Below are 25229 nucleotides of genomic sequence, written 5' to 3' on the forward strand. Positions count from 1 at the left end.
CAGAGACTGAGAGCAAGAGTAGCCAACCCATGACCTCTCCAAAACTCACATCTATTCCAGCCCTTTGAGGAACAGAACCATCCCTTTTGTTTTCCCAGACATTGCAGGAATATTAAAGAAGATGAAGTGTGTATAGATTAGGGAGAGAAAAGAGACAATGGGGCTATCTCAGAGGGCACTGGAGCTGGACTCAGAGCTGTGCGTTCCAATTCTGCACTTGGCAAGTTACCACGTGGGGAAGCTTTTCAAATCCCCGGTAGCTGCTAGCATCACAGTGTCTTTATTTGTAAAATCAGTTCGTAATAAGTACCTGGCAGGTCTGTTGCCAGGATTTTGTGTTGCATTGTATACGAATGCACCTTATGCACCTTACACTTTTGTATGTATCTGTCAACCTGTTTTCTCTCCCCCATCTATCATCTGTCACATTTATTGAATGATTACTTTATGTCAGGCACTTTGCTAAGTATATCATATTCATCAGTTACATACTTAAAGGAGGCAGAGTGTTGTTAATAGTTAAAAATCACACTACTTAAGTTCAAATGAATTCCAGCTGCCTGTGTGACCTTGGCCAAGCCCTTTTCACCTCTGTAAGCCTTGATTTGGGCTTCCCAGGTGGTGCTAGTGGTAAAGAACCTGCCTGACAATGCAGGAGTCTTAAGAGACACAGGTTTGATCCCTGGGTCAGAAAGATCCCCTGGAGGTGGGCATGGCAACCCACTCCAATCTTCTTGCCTGGAGAATGCCATAGACAGAGGAGCCTGGCAGGGTACAATCCATAGGGTTGTAAAGAGTCAGATATGACTGAAGCAACTTAGCATGTACACATTGCAAGCCTTGGTTTCCTCAGTCTGTGTGGTGGAGAGAATAACAGTGTGTACAATAAAGGATTTTTGTGAGAAATCAATGAGACAGAGTTTGCAAAATATATGCACAAAGCCTGGCAACACAGTAAGTGCTCGGTTCAGTTCAGTTCAGTCGCTCAGTCGTGTCCGACTCTTTGTGACCCCATGAATTGCAGCGCACCAGGCCTCCCTGTCCATCACCAACTGCCAGAGTCTATCCAAACCCATGTCCATTGAGTCGGCGATGCCATCCAACCATCTCATCCTCTGTCGTCCCCTTCTCCTCCTGCCCTCAATCTTTCCCAGCATCAGGGTCTTTTCAAATGAGTCAGCTCTTTGCATCAGGTGGCCAAAGTAAATATTAGTAAAAACAAAAAGAACTCGTTGAAGAGTGAGTTTCTCTCTAACTGCTGAAGGGATACACATACCTATCAGGTGGTCAGGTACCTGTCTGTGTCTAGATTTTAGCTGTGTTAGAAAATGTTTTTTGTAAATCCCTTGAGTTCTTTGGCTTAATATGTATGTGCACCCATTTCAGTTTATCTGTATTTCTTTTGTTCATAAGAAACTTTTCAGTATGAACTAAAGAGAAAGGGACATTTGGGAATGTCAGAATGGAATTCATAGATTGAGGGAGAGAGATCAAGGGAAAAATTGTATTTTGGAAGGAACTCAATTCATCACATAAGAGAAAACTAGGAGGCAAGACTCTAAACACCTTGGACTGGTGGGCAGAGGTGGGAACAGGAAGGTGACTGGCAGGTGGGGTAAGCCAGACTCTTGCTTGTGCCAGAATGCGTGCAGGAAAATGCGTGGGTGTGTAAACATGGAGAATGCATTTGGGGACCTGGCTTCCAGGGGGCTTTGCTTGGCTGAAGCAAAGATCTTATGCTGGGGAAAATGGGAATGAGGAAGAAGAAATGATTTTTTTTTTTCCTATTTGAAAAGGCTATGGTCTTCACAAGGGCAGGGATTTTATCCATAAGGTTCTCCTCTAGCTCCCCAATGTTTAGCATGTAGGCATACAGTAAATATTTAATGAAATACTGAATCATTTTCTGAGAAATTTCTGTTTCATTTGGTTTGGAGGGACGTGGAACCATTGAAGACTTGTGAATAATGGAATTGCATTTATAAGAATATACTATCTGAAGAGCATCTTTTAGTTCTCTATCAAATGGACTTGAAGAGGGAGAGATATTAACAGATAAACCAGTATACCATGGAATTATCTAGGGAAGACTGAGGACCTGAATAAATGTGGTGACAGTGAGGATATTTTGAAAATATTATTTACAGTTCTTACAATGTGTTTGAAAGCTGCTGCTGCTGCTGCTGCTAAGTCCCTTCAGTCATGTCCGACTCTGTGCAACCCCAAAGACGGCAGCCCACCAGAGAATCCCCGTCCCTGGGATTCTCCAGGCAAGAATACTGGAGTAGGTTGCCATTTCCTTCTCCAATGCATGAAAGTGAAAAGTGAAAGTGAAGTTGCTCAGTCGTGTCTGACTCTGTGCGACCCCATGGACTGCAGCTCACCAGACTTCTCTGTCCATGGGATTTTCCAGGCAAGAGTGGGATGCCATTGCCTTCTCCGTGTGAAAGCTATGGTAAGGTAAATGGGAAATAAAAGTCTTTCCAAGGTTTCTACCTGAATAAAGGGTAGACTGCTTGTGACAGTTATCTGACACATTACCTGTATTACATTGGGTACTGTCCTAGACACTGAGGATTCAATGATGAATGAGAATCACAAGTGGTACATGACATCTGCGAGTCATTGCACAGTGCACTCAGTGCTTTTGCTGATGTTGCCATAAACAGTTAGGTTGTGGTGACTGGACTTAAACTCGGCCTGGTGAGACTTCGTGGGGGGTGGTGATGGGGAGTTGGCAATGGTATTGGGCATTGAGATGGAAGAGTTGGTTTAAGTAAAGGAGAAATTGGTCATCTTAGTTCTATACATATTGAATTTTGCTCATTGTAATAAATTCAGATGGCGGCATGTAGAAGGGAGTCAAAAAAGTGAGCATGGAGCTCAGGAGAGGCATTAAAGCTAAATATATTAACTAGGATGTCATTGTGGAGAGGTGAGATTGTCAAGTGCAAAATGAAGAGCATGGACAGAATGTTAGGGAAAACCTCTGTTAAAGATCTGGCAAGAAAAGATATAGGAGTTAGGAAAGGAAGAAAACCAAGATACTAGTCACAGAAACATAAGAGGGGTGATACCTTTAGGAAAGTGGAGACAGTGAGATGTCCAGTTGTATGCAGGAGTCAAGAAGAGTGAGTGTTGTGAGAGGATTGTTGAAATAATAATTCCTTGATGAGTTTACCTTCATGAGAACACATCGTATGTCATCAACTCCATAGTGGTCTGTTGCTGTGTCATTTTTAGAGAATCTGGAACCAGATAAGTCTGTTTGTAGATTGTGGTTTGCAGATCCTGGTTGCCTTTAAGATGCTTCACTTCTCATTTGAGTCCTAGCCTAAAATGAGAAGTAAAAGACTGAGTTTCCACCTTAATTCCCCTTACTTCACCCAGACTTAGACACTTTCTCCATAATGGGGACCATGTTATAATAATGTTACTGAGTGAAGACACCCTAAACACCCACAGAGAAGAAATGGCCTTCACGACCCTCCAAAATTTGAGCACAGGTGATGGATCATAGTGGAAAGAGTGAACTTTGAAGTCAAATGGGCACCATTGAATGCAGCTAGCTGTCTTTCTTGGCCAACTCATGTCCCTCTCTGAAGACCAGTATATTTTCTGTACATGAGCATCATTTACCATGTGCCTCGTATTGTTCTTGACTCAGGAGGGATGCCCAATAATGTGGAGCAGTTGTTACTGTGCAGAGTTAGGTAAAGGCTCCCTTGCAGCTCTTCTCATCTTGCTTTTGCCTTTAACCATAGCAGAGGTTGGACCTCTCTCCCCCACTTGATGTAAATTGTGCATCATTTGAGACCTGGCTTCTTCAGTCTCACCTCTTCCTGAAACTTTCTCCAAGGACCTTGCTTCACAGTCCTGTGTCTTTTCTCCAAACCCCTAGGACACTGCTCAGTATAACATACATGCTAGTTATTCCTGCGCTGACCTGGGCCGTGACGTTTTTTGTTCTCAACATGTTTTTCTACCTTGATTTCTTGTTTCAGTTTTCAGAGTATATGTTTACTTCCCTGACTTGACTGTAAATTCCCTGAGGGTAGAAAGAGGCCTTATAATTTATTGCACCTATAATTTGTAGCTATTTTTTTTCCTTCTTTATCTTTCCATTCTTTGGAAGACATGACCTAGCAGGGGAAAATATATTATTTAGAATCAAAAATGCCTGAACTGGAAATAATTAGCAGCTAAATGAAGATTATGTGACATGGGAGAAGTTACCCTCCCACTGGGAACACAACTTTCTTCATCTGTAAAATTGAAAAAAGAACAATACCTCCCTCACAGTGTCACTAATGGCCTAAACACTGCATAATTGGTCCTCAGTTACAATGTTTTCACCACTTCCCTGGGTCTCACTAAGGTGTGCTTTACTGAATATGTCTGTTTTCTCAGGATTCCCGAAAGGATTTGCTCTGGAAGCCTGTGCATCCCACAGACCCCACTGAAATGCCACCTCTCCCATATAGCCAGGCTTTGTCTTATCCATCAGAATGTGAGATTCTTCCCTGCCTTCCCTTTTCACATTGGTGGCACCTTCATTTGATGAAACACCACCTTTGATGAAACTGTACTTCTTCCATTAGACTGGGATCTTCTTAAAGGAGTAATTTCATTTACTCACTTTCTCAGGGAGAAAACTTAGGCAGAGCAGAAACATATACAGACATGGAAACAACATAGCTGGGGTGAATCCTGTGAATCAAATCTCCTTATTGGCCATGTGAACTCTGGGCAGGTTTCTTGATTTCAGAAGGCTTCATCTGCACATAGGAAGGTCATAGCACCCATGAGGGCTGTTGTATGAGATAAATGAAAAGTAATGTACGTAAAAATGTTCATTACTGTACCTGGAACACAGTAGGTGTTTAATACATGGCAGCTCTAGCTCCAGGCATGGTATCAGTTACATGAAAGATGCTCACAAAATGTTGGCTGAATTAAACTAAAAGGGATTTAATACTTATTTATTTTCCATTGATCTGTTATATCCTACTATTGCTGATTATCAACATTTATCACATTTTCTCCCTGGCACTTTACTACAGTGGTTTAAGAAGCATTAGGATTGTGCTTGCAATCCTATGTTGAGCTCTTTGGAAAGGAGGTGCTTTGTTGAAATCAGCAAGGCTGTGTAGGCATTCAAGGTTTTGTTATCCGATCAAATAGACTTGTCTATTTTTCCTTGTTAGCAGAAAGGATACAAAAAGAAGTTGCTTAGAGGATAATTGGCTCTTATACATAAAATTAACTGAAAGCTAAAGTTAATCTCCAAGGAGATAAACTGCAAAATTAAACAATTTGTGCCCTGAGATCTTGGTGATGACAGTGGCGGAAAGATCATCAAAATTCAAATTCTTTCTCTTTTCGTAGCTTTATTAGCAAGTATGAAGCTAGGTAGAAAGACTCAAAGATAAAGCAGATTCCCTGGGGCAGTGCCCTGAGTACCAACATCTGCATCCCTTCCATTCGACAAGCATTTACTGACTGTCTCCTGACCATGTAAAGGTGGTCCAGGGGCCAGATGTACAGAAATTCGTATCCATTGTTAATGAAAGCTTTGTAGCTGCAAGTAATGAAAGTCAACTTGAATGGACTTAAATATAACAAAGGGACACATCATTAGTACTGAGAGTTGTCTCACAGACTTAAGGAAGGGCGTGTCTGAAGTGAGCCTCTGGAAGATGAATCAGGAATTGGGAATCAGTAAGGATACTCTGGGGCTTCCCAGGTGGCTCAGTGATAAAGAATCCACCTGCCGATGCAGGAAACGCAGAAGACATGAGTTTGATCCCTGGGTTTGGAAGACCCCTTGGAGAAGGAAATGGCAACCCACTCCAGAATTCTTGCTTGGAAATCCCATGGACAGAGGAGCCTGGTGGGCTATATAGTTCACGGGGTTGCACAAGAGTGAGCAGGAGCACAAGCAAAGATACTCTACTTTCTGATCTTTCTTTCTTTCTCTCTCTTTCTTCTTTTCATTTTTTTTTACAGTGTTTTTTCTCTGTGATCACATCTTCCAGAGCATCTTTTCCCTTGGCTTTTAATAAGATTGCCTTTCTATTACACAAGCCAATGGCAGGAAAAGTTGGCCACCCAGAATTCTATAATCTAGTCACAAGGAAAGATTGACTCCTCTCTGCTTTGGTTCTCAATTCCCAAGGCTGGGGCTCTGATCAACACAGCTTGGACCAGGTGTCAGCATCAGGTCTGATCAGCAGGGGCCAGAGGGTCAGGTCATGTTATATAAACAAGGTCACTGTGAGGATACTGCTGTGTGCGAGGGGGCAGTCAGCTGGAGGTTCAGTCACTAAGATTGGACAGATATCTTTAAAGTTGTCTAGTCTTGATGAATGAGGCCAAGTCCCAATTCTCACACAGTCAGTGAGACAGGAAAAAAAAAGTGTTTTTAGATGATGATGTGATGGTTTTTCAGCATCAACATAGCTCAGTCTGTACTCTGGGGCTACATTTAAACTGGAGGGAAAAGCCCTCATACATATGGAGCACCTCTCTGCCAGATGGACTACTCTCCCACATCCTAGTTTCATGCTCACACATTCAGGTAGGTCTTATCTATTCCATACTATAAATAAGGAACTTCCCAAGACTTAGTGGGACCTGGGGCCCTCATGACAGAACCAGCATTTGGGGGTTGCATCCGTCTGCTTCTGAATTCCACACACAGTCCACAGAGGTGGAATCTGAAAGGTCTTAAAGGGAACCTAAAGTCACCCGGATCCCTTGGCTCTGTCTCCATCACTGATTAGGATGGCTTTGTCTCAGGAAGGGAGTCTGCCTTCCACTTGGGTCCCTAAGCCATAATCAAGAATCATACTGGACTCCTCCCTTTTCCTGTCTCTCCCACAGACAATCTGGGAATGAGTACTGTCTGCCTTCCTGCAGTGTCTGTTTTGATTCAGCCCATTTTTTTTCTGTTTGTTAATCCATGTTCCTGATCTCTTCTCTCATTTGGATCACTACTGTACCTCCCGCTTTGACTTCACCCCCTTTTACCAAAGAGCACTTGTAGAAATGGTTATAAATGCCATCATGTACCTGCATAACACCTTCCCCCCTCAACCCCATGGCTTTTAGATGGGCTTAGAAACAAATTCACACCCCTTACCTGACCTCCTAAAGCGACATATGCAGGAATCCTGCCTCCCTCTTCCCTGCAGCTCCTGCCCCTCCTCCTTGGATCTGCTTCCATCACACTAGTGTCTTTCTGTTTTGTAAACAAGCCAAGTGCATTCCCTCCTGGCATGACTGCCCTTTTCTTGATGTTCACATCTCCCTTCAAATGTCATTTCTCCAGAAATGTCTTCCTGGACCAGCCTGTCGAAATTAATTGTTCCCCACCCTGTCCCAGTCACTCTTCATCTCATCAAACTATTTTATCATCTTCATAACACTTGCTCTCTGGAATGATCTCGTTCATTATTTATTTATAAGCTTATTCACTTTCTTTCCTCTTCAGTTCTGAAGCTCTAGGAGAACAGGGGCTTTTTTTCTCTTGTCCATGACTGTTGCCTGAGACCTGGGCAGGTGCTGTGTGGTGGGCATTCAACACATGTTTGTGGCGTGAATGGATGAATATTAGGCTGCCTGTGTTAGAAATCCGGGGGTGTCAGGGCTGGGCCTGTGCCCTTGCATTCATTACTGGCAATGTCGGGGGGCACTTAGTCACTGTCTGTTCCAGCACATTCCACTTAAACCCTCCATCACTGTGATTTATCTCTGAGTTTAATCAAATGTAATTTATATCGCAGCCTCCTCAGTAAATAATTGATTTGCCCTCTCTGTTGTCTTCATCACAAATACTTCTTTGTACTCTAAAGAAATCATTTAATCAGTCGATAGCATACACAGCCCTCTTGTTTAGAAGGCAGATGGAAGATAAAGCGTGAGTCTCGCTCCCACCAGAATCTTTTAGGACCAAAATAATCTCCCTTAAAAAATAGTCTGTGGGCAAGTTGGCAGCAGAGACTCAATTAAACCCTCTTTTTTTCTCTCTCTCTCCTAATGGAGATGACCCTGTGAAACTTGTGACTACTGCAGAAGAAAGTTCTTGGCCAATTGTAGGCTCCATATGAAAATAGAAACCCTTGTTCATTTGTGATTTAATTAACCAGTGTCTGGATCCAAAAACAGACTTTCAAAATGTTGGGTGTTCGTGCATGTGGGGTGACAACTTAAAGCTGGGAGTTCAGCTGTTCTGTGCTGCGCTGTGACCTCAGCTTACTGACTGAAGCTGACTACACTGCTTCTCTCTCTGATCTTAGTCATTGGGCTTCCCATGGGCAGCATGTTCGGAGCTTACAAGGGATTCGTGTGTGATCCAAATCATAGACTTCCTTCCTTCGCCCTCATTGTTTCTCCCACTCAAAAACTCTGCGAGAGGTAAATTTTTGCTTTTGTTTTCACATTTGCACTTGTCTGTTTGAGCCCACACTTCTCTGGAGCAGAGAAGTAGGGGGAAATAATGAAACGCCATCTCTGATACATGTTGAAAGATTCCATGAAGCCATTCTCACAGGGAAAATCCATCTTCCTCCTGTCTTCAGCAGAAATTCTCAATATTGTATCTCTTCGCACTGTTTTAATTGGAAAGATCTTAACTGTCCAATGATAGGGAGTTGGTTAGATAAATTACGCCACATCTATAGGATGGGGATATTAGGCAGCCACTAAGAATCATGTTACCAAAAAATATCAATATGGAAGAAAAGATGTACTGCCCTGCCAAATGAAAGAAGCAAGCTGCAAGATGTACAGTATGAAAACATTTTTGAGAAATGTACATTTGTGTGTGTACACTTAGGAAATTTTGGAAGGGCATATCTTCAAATGCAACCATAGATATCCCTGGAAGGAATTCTGGATAATCTTGCCCTTTATTTCCTCTCTTGGATTTTCTAAGTTTTAAGATTTAAGCATGTTTGTCTTTGAAATTGTAAAGAAAAAAAAATTTTTTTTAAAGAATGGAAATAGAAAAAGTTTGAAAATATATCTGTTATTTTTCATTGGAAAACAAGATAGCCTTCACCTGTCATCAGCTTCCAGGGCTTTGTAGGTGCCTAGTATCTGCTATCGTGTGCATTTGCCAAAGGGAGACAAGTTGTGAACTTTAGAAAAGCAAACCCCAGTGGACCTCCCAGCTCTGGTGGTGGCAAGGATGCCCTTGGATGGGTGATCACCCAGCTGACCCCTGCAGACTCAGCTGCCCACAACAGCTTTGCCAGGGGCCTTTGAGTTGCATTTGGTGAGAGTGTTAGCTCTGGATTTGCCCTTTCGATTAGGCTCAGCCTCATGGAGTATCAAACCTGGTTACCTTATTGGACATTCAGTGCTGCTCCCCCCACCCCCACCCCAAGCCCTCTTCCTGTTACTCTTGGGCTATTACAAACCCTTGTGACTTGCATCTGCATGTCAAGACCCCCTCTGTATCATCTATCAGAGCGCTTTCTCTCAAGTGCACTGATTTTGTACTGTCTTCCATCACGTTCCCAGGAAACCAATGGTGGAGATGGAGGTTTCCTTAGGAAGCTTATTGGGGAAGAGCCTTCAGAGGCAGTGCTGATGAGGAGTGCATGGCAGGGCTGGGCAGAGGGAGGAGCTGACCCTGATGCAGCTGCAACAAAGGCCTCAGCGGATCCCCACCATTCCACAGGGAGCTCTTGAGCTGCCTTCAGTGGCGTCCCCAGTTGAGGGTTGGGCTGTGGGCCTTTATATTCAACCCCATCTAATCAGCCAGTTATTGATTGGATGCAAGCTTTAGGGGGGGCGAGTGAGTGAGATGAGGGGAACCTGGCCTTGGGTGAGGGACTCTGTGCTGTCAGTTCTCTGAGAGCAGCTTACCCAAGAGCCTTCCTGGGTCAGCGTGTCACCTGGGGGAGGAGTCTTCAGACCAGAAACTGGGTCTGGGAGACACACCGCATGCAGCCTGCAGTTCACAGGAAAGGAAGTGAAAATATTATCAATATATGATGTGAGCCTGGAGGTGTACGCTCTTGTTAGCTGCTTCACCCATACGACTCCAAACAGTTCTTCCAGTCCTCCTGCAGGAGGAACATTGTTAACTGTCTTCTGTGGAGAGATGAAATGACTTGCTCCAGGCCAGGAGCCTTCGAATGACAGGTCCCCCCTGAACTCTGTTCTTTCCCTTTCATCATCCTGCCCCTACCCACCCTTATGTGCATCATCCTGACCTGCCTTCATCCCTGCAGCCCTGCAACCGTAACAGGACCCTTTCTTTTGCAAGTAACAGAGTCAAAAATTAGTTCCATGACTATGGATTCAGACCTGCCCTTCCCCTGCCTTTTGTTTCTTTCTTGCTTTTGTATTGTTGTTGTTGTTAGGTGCTTTTTTTTGGTTGTTTTTTTAATTGGTATAACATTGGTTTGCAACAATATATAACTTTTTCATGTGCTAAACCTTATAGTTCCATTTCTATATTCTCTACAACATGCTCATCACTAAGAGTTTCTATCCATCACCATATAGTCGATTCCATTTACCCATTTTACCCTCCCTATAGCCCCTTCACCTCTAGCAACCACTACTCTGTTCTCTGTATCTACCTGTTTGCGTTAAAACTTTGGATTTAACTCCATTGATTTTCCATCACTCCTGGCTCTGCCTTTTCCAACCTCTGTGGTCCTAGGCCAATCTTTACCTCTTGGAGCCTCTATTTTCTCATCTGTAAGAAGGGACTAAGAATGCATGCCATGCTAGGTTGCTGTGAGGAGTAAGAGAACAGTGAAGGGGAGCATACAAATTGTTTAAAGCACATTCTATGCCTCGCACTGTGGCATCAGCATGAGATAAAATATTGCACACCTGGTGCTTTCCCTTACACGTGGTGGCAGCACAAACTGGTTTTGCCCTCTCTGCCCCACGGCCACTAAGAAAAAGACACACGCCCAGCTATCCCAAGACCTAAGAAGTGAGTGGTGTGTGCCATCCTCAGGCTCTTGGTAAGCAAGTGAGAACAAAGATAGCTGCAGATTAGAGGCCGGGATGGTTCATCCTTGAAACAGGCTCACGTTAGGATCTACCAAGCTGGTATGCCTTCATGACTCAGCAATGGAGTCAGGACTTCAGGACTCAGTAATGGAGGATTTTAGATGTCTTTTTTTTTTTTCTTTTTTTATAGATGTCTTTATAATCTTAAACCAGAAGATCTCTATTTTTTTTTTTTTTTTCCTTCTCACTGCTCCTTCTTACATGGAGATATGATTGACATTATTCCTGACTTCTGACTGGGAAACAGTGCTGGGCTTGCAGTGTCACTAGCCTGATTAATAGCATCTGAGATTTTGGGCATCATGATGGGAACTTACACTTGACTTTCCAAAGTTATAAAATGCTGTGTCTGTGTGTTTGGGAGAGAATATTGAAAACTCTGGACTAGTGAGAGCAAGTTCCCTTACTGAGTATACCTTTATTCAGCAAGTATTTATGGAGCATCCACTCAATGTCAGGACTGTCCTAGTTGTTTGGGATGCACAGAGGACAGCAGATGGCCACGTGAGCCCTCTGGAAGCTAGCTGTCCGTCCAGTAAGGGGGATTCCTGGGCCCAGATTCTTCCTGCCACAACAGGCCCTCCAGCACCAGGAGCCGCCACAAGCAGTACGATTCACACCCCACGCGGACTTAGCATGACGGTCTCTGCAGTTGCCCTTCATGGAAACTTGAAAATGAGGTTTGAAAGAGCGCTGGCAGGAAATTGTTGGTTTAAGGATCTGTCGGAGTGGCATGACCTGCCCAATGATTGTTTTCTTCTGTTCCTGAGCTTGTTGATGATGTCATACAATGTTTGTAATAGATTTGTTAAATGAACACCTGGCAGAAAGAAAACAAGCACTAGTAGACCTTTGTCAGGAAAATGAAAGAAGGCCCAATTATCTGAGCGTAAGAATTGGCTCACATACGTTTCACTAGAGGACCTGCCTTATTCGTGTGTGGTTCCTAGTCTGACTTTGCCTAGCAATCATTGGCCAGGCTTTGACAATGCAGATTGCCAGCCCCTCACTTTAGAATCTGTAGAAATCTTAGTACTCTATTCTCCAGATGCCCTTTATACGGAGGTCTTTCCGAAAATACCAGAGAGGAGCATTTTTAAAGAAAATGCCTGTAGGAGTTATAGGTTGAATATTTATTTTAGTTCTTTAATTAGTTTACCTTTTAGCAGTGATGACAGCAACCATGTTCATCAAAGTGCCTTTTAACAGTCCCTTAAGTGTGTTATTCCCCTTATTCTGCTCACTGCCCAGCTAGTTAATTATAGAAAAATCAGCATTCTCCCCTACACAGTCAGCATACATAATCTTTTGTCCATTACAAATCAATACCTGGATAACTGCAAGACAGAACTCTAAATAAAATAAGTTGTCTCTGCTCCTGGGCCCTGAGAGTCTCCCCACAATCTCTTTTTAAATTGGACAACCTAACAAACAATAGAGCTTTCTCACCAATGGACAGAATGATGTTGGTAGGCTGGGGGTGGGGAACTCGGAAATTTTCTTATCATCAAGATGGATGGCCTAGTAATTTAGGGAGATATGCAGAAGGCGGAAGAATGGCTCTGTTTGGATACTGTGTTAATAATTCATAAGGTGGTCTCCCTGTAGCCTTCAGGAAGGAACTTCCTGTTCCTGATTGTGACCTTATTCCCAGGAAACCAAAAAAAAAAAAAAAAATCCAAAACAGCTGGGACCATTGCTTCTAAAGTGGTATGACTGCTATGGTTAGCTTTGGGCTACTGGTGCTTAATGTGAAACATATTATTTGGGAAGCAGAAAGACAATAAATATTTATTGAAAGACTGCCATGTGCCTGGACGTGTGCTAAGAGCAAAATGTGTATTATCTCATCAAATCCTTCTAAATGTTCTAATTGTTGTTTAGTCACTAAGTCACATCCAACTCTTTTGCAACCCTTTGGGCTGTAACCTGCCAGGCTCTTCTGTCCATAGAATTGAATTCTCCATGCAGGAATACTGGGGTGTGTTGCTATTTCCTTCTCCAGAAGATGTTCCTGACCCAGGGATCAAGCCCTTGTCTCCTGCATTGGCAGGCAGATTTTTGACCACCGAGCCACCAGGGAAGCAACTGCGATAGTTCAGTTAAGTTCAGTCGCTCAGTTGTGTCCAACTCCTTGTGACCCCATGGACTGCAGCATGCCAGGCCTCCCTGTCCATCACCAACTCCTGGAGTTTACTCAGATTCATGTTCATTGAGTCAGTGATGCCATCCAACCATCTCAACCACTGTTGTCCCCTTCTCCTCCGCCCTTCAATCTTTCCCAGCATCAGGGTCTTTTCAAATGAGTCAGTTGGCCAAAGTATTGGAGTTTCAGCTTCAACATCAGTCCTTCCATTGAATATTCAGGACTGATTTCCTTTAGGATGGACTGTTTGGATCTCCTTGCAGTCCAAAAGACTCTTAAGAGTCTTCTCCAACACCACAGTTCAAAAGCATCAATTCTTCTTTACTCAGCTTTCTTTATAGTCCAACTCTCACATCCATACATGACTACTGGAAAAACCATAGCTTTGACTAGATGGACCTTTGTTGGCAAAGTAATGTCTCTGCTTTCTAATATGCTGTCTAGGTTAGTCATAAATTTTCTTCCAAGGAGGAAGCATCTTTTAATTTCATGGCTGCAGTCACCATCTGCAGTGATTTCGGAGCCAAAAAAATAAAGTCTGCCACTGTTTTTACTGTTTCCCCATCTATGTGCCATGAAATGATGGAACCAGATGCCGTGATCTTAGTTTTCTGAATGTTGAGCTTAAGCCAACTTTTTCACTCTCCTCTTTCACTTTTGTCAAGAGACTCTTTAGTTCTTCTCCACTTTCTGCCATAAGGGTGGTGTCATCTGCATATCTGAGGTTATTGATATTTCTCCCAGAAATCTTGATTCCAGCTTGTGCTTCATCTAGCCCAGCATGTCTCATGATGTACTCTGCATATAAGTTAAATAAGCAGGGTGACAAGATACAGCCTTGATGTACTCCTTTTCCTATTTGGAACCAGTCTGTTGTTCCATGTCCAGTTCTAACTGTTGCTTCCTGACCTGCATACAGATTTCTCAAGAGGCAGGTCAGGTGGTCTGGTATGCCCATCTCTTTCAGAATTTTCAAGACAGTCAAAGACTTTGGTATAGTCAATAAAGCAGAAGTAGATGTTTTTCTGGAATGCTCTTGCTTTTTCGATGATCCAGCAGATATTGGCAATTTGATCTCTGGTTCCTTTGCCTTTTCTAAATCCAGCTTGAACATCTGGAATTTCATGGTTCACATACTGTTGAAGCCTGGCTTAGAGAATTTTGAGCATTACTTTACTAGCGTGTGAGATGAGTGCAATTGTGCAGTAGTTTGAACATTCTTTAGTATTGTCTTTCTTTGGGATTGGAATGAAAACTGACCTTTTCCAGTCCTATGGCCACTTCTGAGTTTTCCAAATGTGCTGGCATATTGAGTGCAGCACTTTCACAGCATCATCTTTTAGGTTTTGAAATAGCTCAACTGGAATTCCATCACCTCCACTAGCTTTGTTGGTTGTGATGCTTCCTAAGGCCCTCTTGAATTTGCATTCCAGGATGTCTGGCTCTAGGTGAGTGATCACACCATCGTGCTTATGTGGGTCATGAAGGTCTTTTTTGTATAGTTCTTCTGTGTATTCTTGCCACCTCTTCTTAATATCTTCTGCTTCAGTTAGGTCCATACCATTTCTCTCCTTTATTGTGCCCATCTTTGCATGAAATGTTCCCTCGGTATCTCTAATTATCTTGAAGAGATCTCTAGTCTTTCCCATTCTATTGTTTCCCTCTATTTCTTTGCACTGATCACTGAGGAAGGCTTTCTTGTCTCTCCTTGCTATTCTTTGTAACTCTGCATTCAGATTGGTATATCTTTCCTTTTCTCCTTTGCCTTTCACTTCTTTTCACAGCTATTTGTAAGGCCTCCACGGACAACCATTTTGCCTTTTTGCATTTCTTTTCCTTGGGGATGGTCTTGATCCCTGCCTCCTGTACAATGTCACGAACCTCTGTCCATAGTTCTTTAGGCACTCTGTCTACCAGACCTAATCCCTTGAGTCTCTTTCTCACTTCCACTGTATAATTGTTAGGGATTCGATTTAGGTCATATCTGAGTGGTCTAGTGGTTTTCCCTACTTTCTTCAATTGAAGTCTGAATTTGGCAATAAGGAGTATCCTAGAGAGGAGTACAAATAACTGTAGTGTTCTACAGATGGAAACTAACACTCAAAAGTTACCCCAGAATCCCACATACACAGGTAGGCACAGAGTTCCTATAATGCCTTCTGATCCCAGAGTTAGGTAACCATGCCCCTCACTAGCAGTGTGGCCCTGTATTCAATACCATTGACCTCCATTCCCTTCTGCCCCCTATCTCTCAGTGGGATGCAGTCTGCCTCCAAGGTGGTTCTGAATTTTCAATTAAATAGTTTATGGTTTTGGAACAGACACACCTGCTTTCGGATGTCATCCAGCTTCTCCCTCTTCCTTCCTCATTTCAGCCTCTTGTTACAGAATGAATGTTTGTGTCTCCTACCCCCACACCCTCCAAAATTTTATGTATTGAAGTCTTAACCTCTGATGAGATGACATTGAAAGTGGGGCCTTTCGGAGATAATTAGGTTTTGATTAGGTCGTGAGGGTGGGGCCCCGTTGGTGGGATTCATGCCTTCAGAAGAAGAGGAAGACAGAATCAGAACTCTCTCACTTGCTCTTTCTTTCCACTGTGTGAGGATGCAGCAAGAGGGTAGCCATCTGCCAGCCAAGAAGGGTCAACTTCTTGACCCTCCCCAGGGTCAACTATGCCAGCACTTTGCTCTTAGACTTCACAGACATCAGAACAGTGAGAAATCGTTGTCTGCCATTTAAGTCACCCTGTATGTGATATTTTGTTATAGCAGCCTGAGCTAAGACAGCTCCTTAGGTGTTTTAAGTATCTAAAAAAGAGAATTGAATATTCCACTTAAGAAATATGTTGGTGTTGACCTCTGCTAGACAGAGAAATACGGTAACTATCAAAACTTAGAAGAATTCACAGCCAGACTGCCCACAGTTGAAACAACAGTCTTGGCTCTTGCGTGGGTTTCTGTGGCCATGATCATTATAATCTAGGATGTGTGGGGGAGGAAAAGAGAGAACAATCTTGGGTGTGAAATCTCGTTTATTTGGCCATTAGCCGTCCTGAGTGAACAGCCTGGAGTGGGAGACCGATTATGACTCCAGTGAATTCTGTGGGCTCTCTGCCTCAGTGTCGCAGGAAATGCTAATTGCCTGCTTCTTTGGGATATGGGCTTCTGGCCAAGGGACTTGTTTTTATTGATGTTTCTACAGGGTCACTTCCAGTGTGGGACTTCCACGCTGGGAGTGCCTTCTGCTCCAACACAGGGACGTGGTCTTCTTCCTGACAGCATCCTTGAGGCCTGCTCAAAACAGGGAGCTTACTGGGTGTCCTTGGCACTGTCTCCATCTAAATTCAGAGAGTCATTTCCTGGTTATGAGGTGAGCATGTTGTGATGAGGTTGAGAAACATTCTTCCCCTAATGGCATGAGGTGAAGGCGACAGTGAACTTAACTGCAGGTGTGACATTTGCTTCCTCCCATTAGGAATTTTATTCCTTGAAGATTTAGTGATCCACACTCACGGAATGGATTTGAGATAAAGTCTGTTTGGAAGGGGTTTATAGTGACCCTGTATACTTCCCCAGAGTGATCCAGACTCTGGGAATCAGTGTCCTCTTTTGAATAAATAAAAAACTGTATTCGTGTGTTCAATTATTCAGTAGAGCTGGGAACTGTGGGTCCATTCTATGCCAGGCACCATGCTACGTTCAGAGAGCACAGCCCCATCCTCAGGGATCGAAAGTGCAGAGAAGGAAACAGGCTTGAAGACAGTCATTGAGGTGCCACAATGCTGTGACAGATGCTGTGAGGGAATTGAGTGAAAATGTTTCTGTTTGTTAGGAAAACGCCGGACTCCAGGGTTACCTTGGCTAACAAATCTAACATAGTCCTGGGCTTTCTGGAGCTTTCAGAGGAGTGAGAAGGAGGAATTTAAACAGATGATTACAAGTGAGATTAATTTGTTGCAAGAAGGCAGGGGGCTTATCAGGAGAGTGCTGTGGTCACATCTCAGAGGGGGCCTCCCAGATAGACCTCTGGGATAGAGAATGCTGGGCATGGCCTTGTGCTGAGACCGCAGGTGTCAAAGGGAAGTGCAGAGGGGCTGGGGGCAGAGGGAGGATGAGGATGGGGGTGTGAGGAAGAACAGCAGGTGCAAAACTGCAGAGCCCAGCATACATTTGCTCAGAAAATGACTCTTTGAAGAGACAGGATGAAGGCCATTGTGGCAAGAATGTGAGAAGTAAAGGGGAGGGTGGTCCAAAAATGAGGAGATGCATTCAACAGGGACCAGATTTGTAGGGGCTTTGTAGGCTATATTAAGGACATTAATTTTATTTATAGTGATATATACCTATCTTAGAGCTGTATGCTCAAAAATATGTTACTGATAGAGATGTGATTTTAAAAACTAAAAAATCCCTGGAGACTCTGCCTCTGTGGATTTAAGTAGACCTGAGTTTAAATCTTTGCTGTAGAACTTATTGAGATTAATCAATTTAAGCAATGTGACCTCTCTGAATTTCTGGCTCTGGATTCAAAATATGTGGACAGATCACATTTGATGTGAAATAATAAACTGAGCTCTACAAAGTGCAGCCATACAGTTCTGGCCATGGTTAGAGTCTCTAAGTGTTAGTTCTAAATGGCAAAACTTTGTTTTGAAATTCTCACTCTGAGGGCCCAGTTTGAGAAATAGCACCTCCCAGGAAATTTTCTACATAAGCTTGCTGTTTGAGCCCTTTCTGTTCCTGGCGAACTTCCAGGATGACTAGTGTCTGAATCAACTCAGTCTACTGGGTCTCCGCCACTAGGTTCCGTGTCTGAATGGGTGGGACTTAGGAATCCCTGTTTTTTGTGTGTATGTGGGGTGTGTGTGTGTTTTAAATGGGCAGTTCTTAATTAAACTATACTTAGAAAATGACTGCAATAATCTATTGAATTTTCCACCAGAATGTAAGCTCTGTAAGTACAGGGATATTTCTATATTTTGGTCACTACTATATCTCTGGCACCTTAGAATTTATAGTGAGCAGTCACTACACACACACACACACACACACACACACATATTTTTTGAATGTGAATAATCTATCAACCAATAAAGAATCAACGAGAGTTTTATACTTCTCCAGATATTACTACACTATTGTTACTGTTTTAATATAATCCTCATAACAGACCATAGCATTAATAGCTCCTGTGGTCTAAAGAAAAAGCCCAAAAACTTCAGCTTGACTTCCAAAACTCTTCTTGATTAAGCCCCTCCAGCCTTTGTTAGCATCACTTGAGCTGTGTGCTTAAACACAGTACTTTGCAAGCATATTGATTGACTCAGGCTTACCCCAAATCAATACACTAAAAATCTATGGAGTAGTATTTGAAAAAGTTGCCAAGATAATTCTAAAACATGGTTAAAAGATGTACATATATACAATGGGATATTAGCCATTAAAAATGAAATAATGCCATTTGCAGGAACATGAATGGACCTAGAGATTATAATACTGAGGGAAGTAAGTTGGTCAGAGAAAGAGAAATACTATATGATATCACTTATATGCAGACTGCTTGGAAGGAAAGTTATGACCAACCTATATAGCGTATTAAAAAGCAGACATATTACTTTGCCAACAAAGGTCCGTCTGGTCACGGCTATGGTTTTTCCAGTGGTCATGTATGGATGTGAGAGTTGGACTGTGAAGAAAGCTGAGCGCCGAAAACTTGATGCTTTTGAACTGTGGTGTTGGAGAAGACTCTTGAGAGTCCCTTGGACTGCAAGGAGATCCAACCAGCCCATCCTAAAGGAGATCGGTTGTGGGTATTCATTGGAAGGACTGATGCTGAAGCTGAAACTCCAGTACCATGGCCACCTCATGTGAAGAGTTGACTCATTGGAAAAGACCCTTATGCTGGGAGGGATTGGAGGCAGGTGGAGAAGGGAACGGCAGAGAATGAGATGGCTGGATGGCATCACCGACTCGATGGGCATGAGTTTGAGTAAACTCCGGGAGTTGGTGATGGACATGGGGGCCTGGCGTGCTGCAGTTTTGGGGTCGCAAAGAGTCGGACACAACTGAACTGAACTGATATGCAGACTCTAAAAAGAAATGATACAAATGAACTTTTTTTACCAAGCAGAAACAATTGAACGAACTTGGTAACATGGTTATCAGAAAGGAGAGGTGGGAGGAAGGAATAGGCAGTTTGGGATTGACTTTTAAATACTGCTGTATTTAAAATGGATAGCCAACAAGGACCTACAGGAAACACTGCTCAACATTATTTAACAACCTAAATGGGAAAAAAAATTGAAATTAGATACATGTATGTGTATAACTGAGTTACTTTGCGGTATACTTGATAGTATCACAGTGTTATTAATCAACTATATTCCAATATAAAATAAAAGTTTAAATAAACAAATGCAAGCAAACAAAGAAAACTTAACTAGGGTTGAGAATCACTCAGTCTAACGTGAGTATTCAGTGTCTTTGAATACTACCATAATCTTGATTCCTCTAGAAAACTTCTTCCTTACTTTTCTATTTGGTGAATCTCTGCTTCTTACCATCCTTTCTCAAATGTCATCTCACCTCTGCAGCGGTTGCTCATCCTCTCCCCGTCAAGCAGAAACAATTTCTCCTCCCTTCAGCTCTGTGTGACATTCACAATCCTGATCATCTCAACGTTTTATAAAGCTATGTGTGTCTCTTTCTGAAATGTGGCTTCCAGACCAGGAAAGAGACACGTTTCACTCACCTAGGTACCACAGGAATCTGCACAGTGCCTTGCTCAAAGAGCATGCTGAGGCAGTGCAGTGTACAGATGGTGGTAATATAATTAGGGTGACCACACAATTCATCATCCAAACTGGGCTACTTCTGAGAATAATAAGAGATGTCAGTAATAACAGTGTCAGGACATAAGGTATAAACGGGGACTGTCCCAGACACTGGAAATATGGGCACCTAGAGAGCAGCAGCCAACATTGATTAGCTCTTACTTGTGCTTGTCTTAGCGGTAAGCTATCTTGCAATTTACAACAGGCCCCATCTGACATCTACTCAGGTGACTGTGGCACAAAATGAGAAGTCGTTAGTGCTGTGACAGGTCACAGGAGGCCCCATAGCCTAATGGTTAAAAGCATGACATTTTGCATAAGACATGGGATCAGATTCAGCCTATCATGTTTGAATAGGCATTTCACCAAAGTGGATAGGCAAATGGGCAATGAACACCTGAAAAGATGCTCAACATCACTAGTCCTGCAGACAGTGCAAAACACAACCATGGTGAGATACCATTAAACCCCTACTGGGATGACTGAAAAGCAGTGACAAAAAGAGATGTTGGCAAGAACAGCTGGTGGAGAAATTGGAACCCTCATACTTTGTGGGATTTTTAACTGGTAGAACCACTTTGGAAAAACAGTTTGATAGTTCTTCAAAAAGTTTAACACAGTTACTATATGACCCAGATATTTCTCTCCTAGGTATAATCCTAAGAGAATTGAAAAATATGACTATATAAAAGCTGGTACAAAAATAGTTCATTTTCATATTATAATACCAAAGAAATAAAAGCCAAATGTCTACCAACTGTTGTGGTATATCCTTACAATGGAATATTATTCAGAAAGAAAAAGACAAAATAATGATACATGCTATTAGGTGGAATTATCATGAAAATGTGATGCTAAGCGAAGGAAGCCAGTCACAAAAGACCACATATTATATGATCCCGTTTGTGTGAAATGTAATTGCCTCCAGAACAGGCAAGTCCGTAGAGACAGAAAGTAGATTAGTGATTTCCTAGGGCTGATGGGTTCGGGGAAGATAGGGAATAACTGCTAACAAACACAAGGTTTCCTCTGGGTTGATGAAAATGTTATGAAATTAGCTACCAGTGATGGTTGTCTAACTGTGAATGTACTAAAACCACTGAACTGTATACTTTAAAATGGTGAATTGAATGGTATAGGAATTAAATGCCAACAAAGCTGTTACCTAAAAAAATTCTGGCAATGCCCTTGGCTTTGGGCATTGGTGTCATCTTCTATAAAATAGGGCTCATGACAGAGACAAATTCAAAGAGCAGATGTGAAGATTAAATAAAAGATTGCATGTAAAACTTCTGGCACAGTGACTGATATCATAAATGCTTGATAATAGATGATTTTCATTAAACACATGAGCTTTCTCTTGTCCATCCTAAAACAGAGGGTCAGTGGTAGTTTCAGCAGACTAGGCTGGGGGTTCACAATGACTTCGAATGCGTGAAGACTGACCCTCCCTTCAACACCTTCAAGTCATATGTGCCTCTGAAGGAATAGCCTTATGGCTCTGATATCTGTTATTTATTTCTTAACTTATATATCTGAGACCTCGCTCAAGATGTGCTCATGAAAAATTACCCTTTTAATGGTGGAGCATTTAATGAGAAACTGGATTATCTACTGCATAAGTGCCCTTCATACAAATTAGCTTGGCCCTGGGTCCTAATCTAAATTGGACTCTCTACTTTCCTCTAAATGGCCTAATATTTTCTTATTAATCTCTGCCCTCGTTCACCTGATCTCGCTCTGCCTCCTTTTACAAAGTGTGCTCCTCAGCAGAGCTCTGTGCCCTGACAAATATTTCTTAAGGCTGTCTTTGTATCTGACTTATGGACATTTTTGGGAAATGACCTGGAGTCTGGAATGTGTATGCTCCATTTTCAAGCCATCTTTCCAGTGGTATTTTAATGCTGCCAGTGGATTAAAGATCAGCAGATTTGGGCAAGGTGAGTTTTTGTATAAGTATCATCTCAAGGGCTTCCCATGGTGACTCAGATGGTAAAGAATCTGTCTGCAGTGTGGGAGACCCAGATTTGATCCCTGGTTTGGGAAGATCCCCTGGAGAAGGGAATGGCTACACATTCCAGTATTCTTGCTTGGAGAGTTCCATGGACAGAGGAGCCTGGCAGGCTGCAGTCCATAGGGTCACAAAGAGTTGGACATGAATGAGTGACTGACACTTTTATAGGGAAGTCGGATAGATGAGAAACAATTAATCATTATAATTAAGGGAACAAGCTTGAAGACACAGAACATAAGCAAACCACAAGCACAGGCTCTGGCATCAGACAGATCTGGGTGCAGGTCCCACTCAGTGAGTCCGTACAAGTTACTTGGCCTCTCAGACCTTCAATTTAGATCCTCGTCTATGAGATCTGAGTAACAGTACCTATCTCTAGGATTACTTTAAGGACTAAACAAATTGATGCATATAATGTGCTGTACATAACATAGTAAATACTACCTGGTATTGCCATTATAGTTGCACATTAGAGGAAGTTCCAGATAGTCAAAGAGATGTCATTAGTGATTGAAATAGTGTCAGGAATTGAAGAAAGAGTAAGATAAACTTCCCAAGAAATAGATCAAAGCATAGGCCACATCTGCTGAATATTGTTTAACAATGTGGGGAAAGGTAACCTGCAGTGCCCACAGCTAGATGTCAGTAAAGGGTGTATCATGGCAAATGTTATTCTTTTTGTTCTTAGCTTTATTCTCTGACATCTGCCCTTACTGATCCCAGAGGCTTAATTTTTACATTGATTACACATTCAGACAAATCATCTATGTGTTATATTTGCTTAATGGAATTAATTCAGAGATGTCAATATACCAGGAGTCAGCAAGAGTGAGGTGGAAAAAATAGCAAGTGGGATTTGTGGATGACAGGTCCAGGACTAACTCTGCGGACACCCCTTCTCTGTGCTCTCCTGCTCTCAGAATTGTATCTTCTAGGTGCTTCTTTTACTGACCTGATAACAGGGGCGGCAGCTACCGTGTATAGAGAACTTACCATATGAATCCATGCTATTCACGTGCTATCTCATGTAAGTTCATAATAACTCTGAAAGTGAATATTTAATCTTCATTCAATAGTTAGGAGATGGAGGCTCAGCAGACAGTTTAGTTGACTTATAAGTGAGAGCCATGATTTGACATGAGGATATCTGGCTGTAAAGCTTCTGCCTTCTTATATACCGAGCATAACACACTACACATTTTTGTTTGCAGTCATCAAAAACTTGAGCCTCTAGGGGCATAGACTGTCTCATTCATCTATTACCAGTGAGTAATAGCATCTGGCACAGAGATGATGCTCAGTAAGGGATGAATGAATAAATGAATGAAATGCATGCCATGTTCTGTCAATAGAAAAGCATCACACAGTGGTTAGCTATTACTATTTTTTTTTGTTTTTTTCTGTTTTAAGTATGTCCTCAAATAATTCTCAGCTACATTTAATGGAAGGGCCTCAATATGTGCATCATGTAGGTAGAGAGAAATTGGCTGAATTATCTCTGATATCCTTAGCTCTAAATTTTCAGCTGATAAAAGAAGGCATGATGGAGGAGGTATGAGAAGCTGAAGTTCATGATGTTCCAGGAGATGAATATCAGAAGTCTACGGCATTCCAGGCTTAAGGACTGCATAATTGGGACTTCCCTAGTGGTCCAGTGGTTGCGACTCTGTGCAGGGGTACAGGTTTGATCCCTGATCAGGGAACTAAGGTCCCATATGTGACCCCCCCCAAAAAAAGCAAAAACAACCACATGAGCAATGCCCCAACCTAAGACTCCTCTCATGGACATTTGATGAAGTTAGAGATTCAAATTCCAATATATTCTGTTTCTTCTGACTGTGTGAATATGGACAAGCTATTTGAATTCCGTGACCTTCATCTGGGAACTGGATATGGTTGAGTTGTGAAGAGTGGAAATAAAGTTTATAAAACATCTCACAAGAAACACATACTCTGTTCACAATAACATTACTGTCTTTATTTTACATGGATGTGTTTGAACTTCTGGTTGATGTGTCTTAGCAAAATATTATGCTAATAATTACTGGGAAATCCCACTGCAAGGTATGGGGGCACCGTACCAAGGAGTGTGGAAGCTTATTTCTGTACACACATGAGTTAGCAGAAGAGATATTGTAAAACCATTCTTTGATAATTGACCCTGGGTCATTACTTGTTACAAAACAATTACTCTGGAGCCTCGTTATAAAACGGCCCATAGAATTGGGTGTAAGGAGGGTCTTGGACCCCAGCCAAAGTCATTTTAAATGCTGGAAATACCAGAGAGACTCAGGGCTAATACTATTCTAACAAGAGTGTCAGACATAAACTTGTAGTGGGTAATGATCATTTGTTGACAATCTAGTGTGCATCAGACTCCATATTGGGTATTTTACATGTGTTATCTGGCTTTTTTTATCTTAATGCCACTTTGTGGTTGGTTACTTTTAATAGTTTTCTATGTTTCTGTCTGAGAAAACACAATTTTAGAGAAAATTATGTAATCTGCCTGAGGATTTGAAAGGATAGAGCCAGAATTTGCATCCAGGAGTGTCATCATTCTTTTGTACGTGATCCAGTGATTTGACTTTCCTTGAATTTAGGTAAACCAGAGAACCAGTCTTGGAACTATGGATATTTAAAGTTAGTGGGACCTGAATACCTACATATCCGAATCCTGCTTTTCTTTCTTTTTAGGTCAGGATCGCAGCGAAGCCACTTTGATAAAGAGGTTTAAAGGTGAAGGGGTCCGGTACAAGGCCAAACTGATTGGAATTGATGAGGTTTCCGCAGCTCGGGGAGACAAGTTATGCCAAGACTCGATGATGAAGCTCAAGGTACTCTGCCAACATTTTATTTTAAACAGTGTACATTTTATATGACCGAGAGGGAAAAATGATTACAATTGCTCTGGTAAACATATTTTTATTTATTCATATACTGATATACTACTTAGTATACTGATGACTCACTGCACTTATATATTGGGAGGATATGTCACTCATTTAGCAAATATTTATTAAGCATCTCCTATGTCGATGTGTTTCACTACTCCCTGTTTTGCAGTTATTGATATGATAAAAACATATCACATTTTATTCAATTGTATCTTCATTGTGTGGCTTCAACAAAAATAAAAGTACAAAATCATCAAATCCTACAGTCACTGAGATTATGTAGATTTTTCTACT

At 42.1% G+C, this 25229-nt stretch overlaps 1 protein-coding gene across 3 annotated transcripts in view; it reads left to right on the top strand.

The window, feature by feature from the left end:
• DAB1 (DAB adaptor protein 1) overlaps positions 1-25229 on the top strand; it is a 455006-nt gene that overhangs the window by 274628 nt on the left and 155149 nt on the right. For all 3 annotated transcript variants that reach the window (XM_065928927.1, XM_065928932.1, XM_065928937.1), the window contains exon 3: positions 24736-24875. In XM_065928927.1, coding sequence (XP_065784999.1) covers positions 24736-24875 — 140 coding nt within the window. The remainder of the gene's footprint in view (positions 1-24735; positions 24876-25229) is intronic.

This window comes from Muntiacus reevesi, chromosome 1 (genome assembly GCF_963930625.1).
Source record: "Muntiacus reevesi chromosome 1, mMunRee1.1, whole genome shotgun sequence".
In the NCBI taxonomy this organism is placed as follows: domain Eukaryota; kingdom Metazoa; phylum Chordata; class Mammalia; order Artiodactyla; family Cervidae; genus Muntiacus; species Muntiacus reevesi.